General features: G+C 47.7%; 1 protein-coding gene across 1 annotated transcript; it reads right to left on the bottom strand.

Moving 5' to 3' along the window:
* Positions 1 to 2,756: 2,756 nt before the first annotated feature.
* ALAS1 (5'-aminolevulinate synthase 1) lies at positions 2,757 to 9,998 on the bottom strand. Its single transcript, XM_082288686.1, has 10 exons — positions 9,712 to 9,998; positions 8,739 to 8,945; positions 7,597 to 7,752; positions 7,294 to 7,516; positions 6,660 to 6,844; positions 5,907 to 6,086; positions 5,574 to 5,738; positions 4,202 to 4,470; positions 3,588 to 3,750; positions 2,757 to 3,037 (listed from the first exon to the last, which is right to left on the bottom strand). The coding sequence occupies exons 1-10, from the start codon at positions 9,908 to 9,910 to the stop codon at positions 2,877 to 2,879; spliced, it is 1,908 nt and encodes a 635-aa protein (XP_082144812.1). The 5' UTR covers positions 9,911 to 9,998; the 3' UTR covers positions 2,757 to 2,876.
* Positions 9,999 to 11,657: the final 1,659 nt, after the last annotated feature.

The following is an 11,657-nucleotide window of genomic DNA, read 5'->3' as shown; positions in this document are numbered from 1 at the left end:
CCTAACCTGGGGATGATGAGGGTTTGGGATCAAGCTGGAGGGTGGCTGGGGCACAGAACATCCTAAATAACCAGAAGTCCAGCCATGCTGGTGCTGTGCTAGCAGCTCTGGGCCAGGGGCTGCCTTGCATTAGGCTTTTGGTGCCTTGAGCCAGTGTGTGCCCCAACAACAGTAGTTTGGGGTGAGCCTACACACACATTCCCCCATCCCAGCTGCTGGCAGCAGGCCAAGGTGCAGTGCAAGGGATGTGACCCAAAATAAATGGGTGCAAAATGGGACACCAGAGTGGTGAATTTGGTGGTGTTAATAATGCCCCTGGCCGTGGTGGGAAGAGGACCCCCCTGCAGCCTCCTCCCAGCAATGGGGAACACGTGCTCCTGCTTGCACTTGGAATGGTTTTGCTGCTCCTGTAGCAACCTGGGGTTTCTCCTTTGTGTAAATAGGTTGGGAAATGGAGGAGGGTATGAGTTTAGGGCTATGCAACGTTTAACTAGATGAATTATTTTGCCCCAGACAAATGTTAGCCATGGCTTTATGGCTGAATTCTTGCTTCCTCACTCTGTCACTGCCATTGTCTAGCTTTAAACATATTTTACTGATTACTTCCTCTATTATTTTTTTCCAGGAACCAAACTAAAGTTTACATAACGTATCCCTAGTTATGCAACACCCCATTCAATTTTTATTTGCTGGGAAACAATATGTGTTTATTTTTTATTTCTTTGTCTTTTTCATTGAGGAGAATTTATCCTTTCAATGTGCCATTGGATTAATCTTGCAGTTAAGTGATGGACATCTGCTGGCCCCTTACTGTGCCCTGGTTCTCCTTTCACACTCTTGCTTGCCAACACCACTGCTAAAGGTAATTTGTCACAGCTGAAGTTAAGAGGTGTGGAGGTACTGACTGCCACGTGCTGAGGTTATTCGTGTTCCTGTCATTTCAGAGGTTGCCAGGTTTGAATCCTGGGGTTTGGTTCTCTCCTGTGATTGATTTGGAGGAGGAACTTTGGAGATTTCTGATAGCTGGTACCTTTCTATGTCTTATTTCTTCTTGGTAGTACGAAGTGTTGAGTTGCTTTTATAAAAACTAGGAAGAAAAACTGGGTTTATTAACTAGTTTGTAAAATGGACTGGGCCAATTCTTAAAGTTTTCAGTGAAAAAAAACCAGAAATGCAAGTGACCTGGTACTGTCAGAACATGGCCATATGTGAGTCAACATGTTGTGTTATCTCCCCCACACACTGATTGCTTACAGCTGTTTACTGATTGTTGCCAGAGTGTGCCATGACATTGTTGGCACGTTGTGGTGCTGGGGACAAGGTCCTAGGGAGAGGCTGATGGAGGAGCTGTGGCTTTTTACTTCATGTCTCCAGTTAATGTAGTCATATAACCTAAAAGATAATGAGAAGAGCTCTGTGACAGATGCATATTCATTGAGTCTTGGGCCACAAATTGTTCATGGCAAGGACAGATGTGTCACATCTTCCCTTCTCCAGAACACCTGCAGGTGGCAGAGGCAGCAGGTGGCAGAGGCAGCAGCAGACCCTTGGTGGGCTGGACAAGGGCTTTTTAAAAGTAGCTTGACTGCTTGGGAAGCCAAATGTTTTATAAGAGCTCTTCTGAGAATAGCAGGGTGCTTCAGTAAATGCTTAAGCAACTGGTGACTTCCAGCTGATGGAGCTGCTGATTTTGCTTTAATTTGGGATTCTATCTCCCCAACACGTGGCTATTTGTGATATGGATCCCTAGTGGGAGGGAGCCTCACAGCACACATGTGAGTGTGACAGCAGGGGGAAGTGCCAGGGTGGCTCCTTACAGCCAGAAAACAAGAGTCCCTGGGACAGAGTGGCTGTTAGGGGCTTGTGAAAGCCACTGGAGCCATTCTTGGACTTGCCTGCACATGCAAGGAGCAGCTCAGTGCTCTGCTTGACTTCACAGCAATACTGACCTCCAAGTCCATGTGCTTACCCACAGAATAACCTCCCCCTGTTCAAAGCAGGCCTTTGCTATTTTCACCAAAACATGAAATAAGATGGCAATTGGGTGTTAACAGGCCTAAGGTTTCAGAAGGGCTGCAAAGGGAGTAGTGATGCTCTCCTACAATGACTTCTCAGAGACCTGAACTATTAAATTGCTTGCTGACAGTTTTTACACCAATCTAGGTCTGAGTGCACTGAACAGCAGCTCATACAGACCTGCAGAGACAGAGGCAGCCAGAGCCAACCTGCATTGCCCACCTGGAGTGGTGAACACGCCTTCCTTCTCCAGCCCTGCCACACCACCACCTTGCTTTTCTGTCAGGTAGTCAGAAAATTCCACTTAATTAACCCCATTAGCACCTTCTCCCTCAGAGTAGCAAATGCCAGAAGGGGAATGCTTGTGCACAAAACTACAAAGGAGGAACATCCAGCAGAACCCATTTAAATGCCTGCCTCCCACAACATGGAGGCAAGCTGCTTATACAACGTTTTTAAGGGGCTTAAGTTTTAGTGGGCATGTAGTACTACATGTGCATGTTTTCAAAGGCTTTCAGGGAGATGCCCCACAGAAGCTATTTTCTCTTTTCATAATAAATAAATCCCATGCAGGAAGCACTATAGAAGTTCTTTGGGTATAGTCATTGGACAGGTAGTAGTTCAGCTGAAGGACATTAAGCTGTAGAGCAGTTTTATTCCAGCAAATGCCCTCCCAGCCCCTGACACTTCAGTTCCAGTTATGGATGGGACACAGAGAAGCACACAAACACAACTGGGCATCATGGCTCTAGAAATTTATTTTCAGAGCATAGTGTTTCAGCTACAATTAAAATACTTGAGCAATTAAAAAATGCTACTGACTGGATACTAGAGCTAGACAACACCTAACACTGTTACTCTCATGCACTGACAGATACTAGTTTGCTCATGCCACTGAAGTAGGCTCGTTCTCGTTCACTCATCACTTCAAAATGCAGCGGTCGTCTACAGAAGTTGCATTCGGCTGAGGAGTGTGGTTTCAGCTCCAGACCAACATCCTTCCATGTAGCCAGGAGTTTTTCTGTTAAGAAAAGTTTATCAAGATCAAAGCTTAAGACTGGATTGCTTTAGAGAAGCAGAAGTGTCAGCATATTTATTCTCCTAACAAGTGAGCAGGGATAATAGGATTTCACTCTGACACAATCTACCTCTTGAAACAATGGCTGCAACTAAGTCTCAGCTATCCTCCTACCACCTCTCCTGACAGGATCAAGAAGGATCTACCGTCTCTGGACAGATCCATGTTTAAGGTAAGCTAACAGCTCAGCTGAGGACAGCAGAGTTCTTTGGGATCCACATAACATGTGAAGATTGGTTTGGACGATGCATGAGCAGAGCCCTGGCTGGGTGTAGGTCTGCACTGGCCTTGCACCCTCTGTTCCACATCACAGTGCACTGCCCTTCACTTGTCACATTCCAAGCAGGGAAGCGTGCAGGATGTGCTGCAGCAGTGGAAAGACACTGTCCAGCTCATGACATCTAAAACTTAAGTGCTTCCCAGTCTCATCTTCAGTACAAAGACTGCACAGACAGGCAGTATCTTCACTGCACTGATGCAGGAGTCCACTCACCAATAAAATAACTCATCATCTGAGGGGTGTGGTGAGGTGTAGGGGCGATTCGGAGCAGCTCCTCTCCACGGGGAACCGTCGGGTAGTTGATGGCTTGGACATAGATGCTGTGCTGGCTCATCAGCTTGTCACAGATCTCTGTATTCTTAGCAGCATCTGCAACCTGAAGTTCAAAATCTTAAGTTACAAGATCAACCAAAAGATGAGAGTTGGTAAAACTGTCAGCCCAACTTAGCAAGCCATAGGAATCCAGTGGGGCTGGTAAGTAACATGTATGTCAGAAAGAAAGGTTAAAAGTATGCATTGCAGAGTACTCTGGGCACAAGATCACTGCTGCAGCCTAGGCAGGTAGCTGTTTATACCCCAAATCTTTTTACTAGCTTGTCAGCAGTTTCCTTATTCTCTGTACACTGTTAGACTGTGGGTTTCACACACTTTCTCCCTCTATTTTATATTTACACCAGGCTTCAGCCAGACTCCAGGCACATCACTGCTGAATAACAGGATGAGTCTGAACTTTGTGAAGGCAGCAACTAATACCTGACGGTGCAATGTGCTCATGGACAGTAAAATGAGCACCACAGCCCTGTGCTAACAGCACCCTAAGTGCTCACCCTTATGGGAATGATGTGGCTGGGGCAGTGCACCACGGGCAGCCCCGCATCCATCAGCATCTGCCTCATGAGCTTGACATTGCGCTGGTGCTGGCGCCTCAGCAGCTGCCCCTCGGCGCTCTTCAGCGTCCGCACGGACTCCAGGGCCCCCGCCAGCAGCATGGGGGGCAGGGACGTGGTGAAAATGAACCCGGCAGCGTACGAGCGAACCGTGTCAATCAGAGAACTGGTGCTGGAGATGTAGCCTCCCACACAGCCAAATGCTTTGCCTGAAGGGAAAAAAAAAAAAAAACCAAAGAAAAAGGTAACTGGGCTGGTTCTTTCCACCTATTGGAATGGCGTGAAGTATTGGGGCTTTTCACTTGGAGGAATGGGTTATTTTGGCTGCACACTTAATGTGGTCATGGCATGTAACAACCCCCCCCCCCCATAATCTTGTATTTACTCAGCACATGGGACAGCTTTGTTTTTAAGCCAATCTTGGTAATATGGATCTAGTTACTGCACAGCAAGCATGGTTTATGCCTCTCTCAAATACTCAAGTTTTGATTTTGGGGAAGACCTTACAAGCCCAATCATCAAGCAGGGACTTCAATAGTGACCCCAAGTGATCAACACTAAGTCTCTCAGCAGATTTAAAATAATCTGTTTCAGAGATGCTAGAAATAGCCCATGCTCCTAAGGAGCACAGAAGGCTGTTAGTGTAATTGTGCAGTTGATACCAGCCCTCCTTTCCAAATGTTCAGAGTGCAGAACACAGCCACAGACAGAACTAGGGTGTCTGGTGAATGCTTCTGCTCCTATTAGTCTGTAACCCAAGACTTTAAGTTCCAAAGGCACGAACTTTCCTAGTCAGTTTTATTTATGTTTTGAAAGCTGTTTAAACAACCTTCCAATTTGCAGCAGTAAACTTACTCCTGAGCCTGCATTCTACTCAGATAATAGCAGTTGCTTCAGTACTTGCCAAATCTCTTTACATAACTCCCCATCTCAGGTTTCTAGATTAGGAGCATTCCATTTCACATAAAGGAACTAAGTACTACTAAATATAGAGAACTGCTCTACTAGCATTCTCACCTGAATTTCTTCTTGAGTTGTATAACATGCTACTGGAGGACTTTTTGCTAGCTTGCTTAAAGAAAAACCCCAAACCAATCTACCTTAACTATTTGTAAGGCAGTGTAAGTAGCTTAACAGAAGCTTTTCAAACTGTGGGGCACACTTAAATCCCTTGGGCTTTTTGAAAAATCCTAGGCCCCAGCAGCCCTTAACAAGTTCATTTGACTAGACTGCTTTTGAGCTAACCCATTTAATTTGGCTGCTCAGCAGCTTTGCTGCCTCAGCTCCTGCAGAAGTGCCAGGCTGTGCATACCGAGCGTTCCAGAGATGATGTCCATCTTGTGCATGATCCCATCCCGGTCTCCTATCCCACCTCCTCGGGCTCCATACAGCCCCACAGCATGCACTTCATCCACAAAGGTGATGGCCCCGTGCTCATGGGCCACGTCACACAGCTCTTCCAGAGGACAAACAGCACCTGGGAACCAAAGCAGTGACTGGCAGTTTAGGATTTTCTGCATGACTGGATAAACCCCAGAAGTACCCCATAACAACCCTTATAGCACTGTACACATTGAGACCTAAAACAGATGATTTGAGGACTAACTGCACTAGAAGCAGAGAGGAGGCTTTGATGTTCACTTACCATCCATTGAGTGAACAGTTTCAAATGCAACAATTTTAGGGGTGGATGGATCGGACTTTTTCAATAGCTCTCGAAGATGGTTGACATCGTTATGGCGAAATATGTGTTTTGGCACCCTACTGTTACGGATCCCCTGGATCATGGAGGCATGGTTTCCAGAATCAGAGTAGATCTCACAACCTGAGGAAACAGCCCAGTTACATTTTAAGTATAGAAAGCATTAACTGATTCCTAGCATTGCATTATGTATAGGAAGAGTTCGGGAAACAAGGGTAGCTTGTTCTTGAAAGTAATGCTTGCTCTTGATCAGAAGAGCAAGTTACAGATCATGAAGCAAGAATAGTATTTAAGGTTTATTTTAGGTGTTCAAACTAACACAAATGAGAGGTTGAGAAAATAGTTAGATATCTAACTCCCCTAACTTCTGAAGCGAGAGAGAAGCTCACCCCCTCCAGGGGGAGGACAGTGAAGATCCACTGTCTCATTTCCAGGTAGAGTTTAAATGCAAGAACAGAAGACTCTGCTTGTCTAATTCCTCCAGCAGTTCCTGGCTCATAGATCTCAATCTCAGTAGGCTGATACTGTGATTTGTGTTGAACATAACTTGAATATTATATTAAAAGTATCTAACCATACTCTGCTGATGGATTAGGATGAATCCTCACTTTGGACAGCTATTTGCAAAACATACTCCCAACAGCTTGGGGCAAGGCTGTGTTTTTGTGGCAACAGAGGGGCAGTTTGACATCTCACCTGGCAGCATTTTAGCTAGAGTGAAGAGAGTGGAGTCATTGGCTACAAAGCAAGATGAGAACAACAGTGCTGCATCTTTTCCATGAAGATCAGCTAGTTCTTTTTCCAAGTCGACATGAAATTTACTTGTTCCTGATATGTTTCTTGTGCCTCCTGCTCCAGCACCATGTTGTTTCAGTGTTTCCCTAAAGAGGGCCCAAGAGAGGCATTAGCATAGAAGAATAAAGGATCGTTGCTGAAAACATTCTAGTACATAATCAGGACTGTTCTAAAAAAGAACAGTCAGCAAAAAGCAGCTGTTGGATCTTTGAGCCACCTGCACACTCAGGAGTCCAGTGAGGTCAGAAATCAGTGACCAAGTACAGCTGCAATATAATATCCAGTTTATCTGGTAACATCTGGGGACTTCTAAGGAAGATCCAAGGAGCACAATCAGTGACCAATGCATACGGTGCAGCCCTGGATCTCAACACTAAGCGACCCACCCCAGCTCAAGAGATGAGTGTAATCTTAACTGCACACCAAGAATCACATCAGAAGCAACTTATGTACCACAGCACAGAAATCGATTCTTCAGAAGCCTTCCCACAAAATACAGCTTGAAAACACCTCTTAAGAACATGGCACTACTCACATAACTGCTCCACAGACACGAGGGTGCCGGCTCATGCCCAGGTAGTCATTGCTGCACCAGACAGACACCTCCTTCTTGGTGATCAGGGAATCAGTGTAGTCGTCTGCCATGGGGAAGATCTGCGCCTTCCGGTTCACGGTCTTGAACACTCGGTAGGTGTGATCCTTCTTCTTCTCATCTATCTTTTTCTCAAAGAACTGATCATACTGGAAGGTGGATACAGCTGAAAGGAGACAGACTTCAGCGCACAGGAAATAATCACAACAGACCAGGCCTGGGGGGGGTTTTGCCAGACATTCTTACATTTTGGCAAGTTATCCTGAAGCAGATGAGAGACACTTTCCGGTCTTTGCTTCAGCATAATATCCTTAAACTTCTTGAGCAGGTCACTCTGCTCTTGTCCCTCAGTCTCAATCTTTCTCACTGTGGAAGTAGTTGGTATTTTGGCAAATTCTGTACCTACAGACATTGTAATAAATTCCAGTGAGTTTGTTTGGTTTAAAACAAAGTGAAGTAAGTTGAATTCAGGAGAGCAAACATTTTAAGTTAAACCAACACTTCAATCTTTAGGAAGGACATGCCCAAAACCCCATGTTGATCCTGCTAGGATCAACTGTTTTATTTGCTTACAAATTTGCATTGGACAAGATGGAAGGATTAGTCTTGCTAATCAATCACAATACAACAGGCAATTTCCTTACAACATATTTGGTTCATAATGACTCAGAGAACCACACTATACAGCTACAGCATTTATCTGAAAGGACTGGTACACACCTAATTGAAGGCAGAGTTCTAGTCAGCTGCTTCCTTTTTGTTCTGTTAGCACAGGTTTATTTTTCTAAAAACTATGCCACAGAAGGCAAACAGAAAAGTAAAATAAGCCTCCTGAGACAGGCAGCAGGGCTTTACTGATACTGCTGAAAAGTTCCTTCCTTTGAAGGACAGCCCTTCCGCACTACCACTGCGAGCCAGCCAACACCCTTTAGTTCCATAAACACAAAAAACCCACCCCAAAACCATTTGCCTGCTTTCAAGCTTGGATTTGGGCTGGTACTTGCCTGGTGTCTCAACACTTTTCTCCATCTTTGGGTATAAAACCTTTGTCTAAACCAGCATGCTGGCAAAGCTCTCTTCAGATCCAAGCATCTGCTTGGGTGCAAGTGTAACAGCTTGACTCACACATCTAGAGCCAGCCAGCACATCGAAGTACAGCTCATGGTATTCCCACTTCAAGATCACCCAGGGAAACCCTGCACAATGTCACAGGTATGTCATTAACACCTACATTCTCCAGCAGCTTTTCCCTGCAGTCTCCCATAATCCCAGCTGCATCATTTCAGTGGTGCAGGCCCTGAGCATGTCAGGCCTGGCACACTCCAGAGCCAAGTCAGGCACCAGAAGCTCTCAAGAGGAATCACTGCCTCAGTACACACAGAACATACCTTTCCTGTCCGCCTGCATTTCCTGCACATCCTCCTGCAGTTCCAGGCTGGCTTTGCAGAAAACGTTGCTGTTCTTGTGATTCATCTGAGCTGCCAGGAATGGGCATTTGGTAGCTGTACTCTGGCTAGTGCTGGCAGGTGGGTGGCCAGCAGGAGGCTGGGTTCCATCTGCATGCTGCTGGGCCACCTCTTTGACATTTTTGGCCTCTGAATGGGGGCAGTGAAGGGAAAACATTTCAGCTTCATCATTTTAATACACTGACTTAAACTCTTCAATCCACTACTTTTGCAATTAATTTAGCAAGATCCATTCAGAACTATTTAACTGAGCAGTCACATTTTATTTATACAAGCACAAAATCTCAGTAACACCCAAGGGACATCTGATTTAAAATGCTAGATCTAGCACTGTACCCTCTGAGGGGTAAAAATATCTCTCTTTCATTCCCAAGGGAATATTTAAGAAAGGACTGGATGTGGCACTGCCATGGTTTATTTGACATGGTGGTGTTCAGTCATAGGTTGGACTCGACCTCAGAGATCTTTCCTAACCTAACTGTGATCTTGTGATTTTTTTTTTTTTTTTTTTCGAGGAGTTCAGAGATTTTTCAGCCATGCAGCTTCCTCTGCTGCAAGCCTCAGCTCCTTCCCCTGAGTGCCTGGGGAACAATTCCCAAGGAATGTTCCCGAGTGGCGTGAAGGGGCCACTGTACCACGAGAAACACCACTCCGAGCTCCAGGATCCCGGATCCCCACCCGGGGCTCGCCGCTGGACCCCCCCAACAGGCCGGTCCCTGATTCGTGCCACGGTCACAAATTTCATTACCGCGGACATTTCAAGGATTAAGCAACCCCTGCCTCAGCGCTGCCTATTCCAGAAGTTTCCTCCTGTGACATCCCATGTCTGTGCTATTTTTTTCCCCTTCAGGGGGGCCGTGTGTGACCCTCGGCTCGCTCCCCCGGCCGTACTCACCGCGGCGGCCCGCGGGGGTCTCCTCCTCCGCCTGCTGCCCGCGGGCGGCGGACGTGGCGAGGGCGCGGGCGGCCGCCGGGGCCGCCTCCATCATGCGAGGGCAGTGCTGGGCGTACAGCAGCAGCGACGGCCCGGCCTTCTGCAGGAACGCCTGGGACACACGGGCCAGGAACGGGCAGCGCCGCACCACCGCCTCCATCCTTGCTGCCGGACGGGACACCGGAGGTGACGGCAAAGTGACAGCGGCGACGGGGAGGCGACACCGGGATATGCTCCCGCACTGCCGCCTTTATAGTCCCGGGGGCGCGGCGCAGGCGCGGTGGGGCTGCGCAGGCGCGGGGAGGGACCGGGAGCCGGCACCCAGCGGCTCTGGGCTGTTGAGGGTTGGTGTGAGGGGCTGGAGGCGTCCTGAGGGTATGGAGAGACCTCCGGGGGTCGTGAGGGGCTGGAGGCGTTCCGAGGATAGGGAGAGAACCCTGGGGGTCATGAGGGACTGGAGGAGTTCCGAGGACAGGGAGAAAGTCCCGGGGGTCGTGAGGGGCTGGAGTGGGTGTGTACGCCTTGGGGGAATGGAGGCGCTGTGAGGGTGTGGGAGCGGCTGAGCTGCTCCCGCGGTGCCGTGAGGGCACGGAGGGGGCTTGGGTAGCTGCCGGGGGTGTGTGAGGGGAAGGGGGCAGCCGGCTCTGAGCGGGGGCTGTGTGGGCATGGTCCGCACGGGAAGTGCTGCTCTGGGTTTCCCCGGAGCCCCAGGCTGTGCAGTGCTTGCTTCCCAGAAGTTTTGGAGTCCCTTGCCTCCAGGACAGGAGATTGGGGGTCACGCCAGAGCGCCTGTTCGTGGGAAGAGGCGAGCTCTGAGTCAGCTGCGTGGGGGAAATCCAGCGCTGCTCGGACGCGTCTGGTGTCTTCTTCCTAAATGCACCTCTGACTCCCTGCAGAGCTCCTGCCCGGGGGCTCAGGTGGTGGTGGTGGGATCCTGAACTCCTCTCACTTTTCCTACAGCTGATATAAATCTAACAGCTTCTCTGTCGGTGATGCTCAGACTTCCACCATTGCATTTTTGCCAGGTTTTGAAGGAAAGAACAAGAGCAAGAAGTAAAATGGAACCCTTCACCCTCTGGTTTACAATGGACATTCAAGCTTATTTGCTTAAAAGAGTATTTTGCGGCGTGGAGGGGGGTTGGTAATGGTAAAAGGAGTTGTCCTAATGTGTGTGGCCATTCAAACCACGGTAGTGCGACTTCCTGTAAGCACTGACTGCTCAAGTGTGGAAAGAATGGAGAAGGAAAAATGACAACACATTTTTTCCCTCATCTTGTGAAACAATTTCACGGAAGGCAGGATTTGGGTAGAGAGCCAAGAGCCGTTTTGGGCACTTTGGGGCAGAAGTGGGTTTTGTAACAGGTGTGGAGCTTGGAGGAGAGCTTTTGTAAAGGTCACTGTTACTTGACTGTTGCTTTGCATGAAGTCACACTGTGTAGTTGCTAGAAGGTGCTCATGTAGAGTGATTAGAGAAATACAAAGCCTGTGTAGGACTGTGGCTGCTGAACACAAGTTTGGCTGTAAAAAACACTTCTAAAATTGTTGGTTAGCATTTAGATGCTGCAAATTAATCTTTAGACAAATCCTCTTTCAGAGGGCAGGGAGACAAACCAGAAAGGTGTTTGCTTGACCCTCCTGTATTCAGCACTGACTTGCTTTGAGGATGCTGCATGCAGTATGTAAACTTCAGGATCTGAGTAAGTTGATCAGAAGGAAAACCTTATAGGCAAATGTCAGATTTGATGTCAGCTCCAGTGTGTTACTAAGCTCTAAGGTAGGAAATGGGACAGAGTTCTGCCCTCATGTACTACTTAAAAAGCCCTGAAGAAGTTAGCTGGAGCTTTACAAGGCAGGGTGTGGGATCTGGGTTTTAGCAGGGCTTTAGTAGGTGTTTTTTAAGCACAGTT

Source organism: Coloeus monedula (assembly GCF_965178545.1).
Source record: "Coloeus monedula genome assembly, chromosome: 11".
Lineage (NCBI taxonomy): Eukaryota > Metazoa > Chordata > Aves > Passeriformes > Corvidae > Coloeus > Coloeus monedula.
This window is presented reverse-complemented; position numbering and strand designations above follow the sequence as displayed.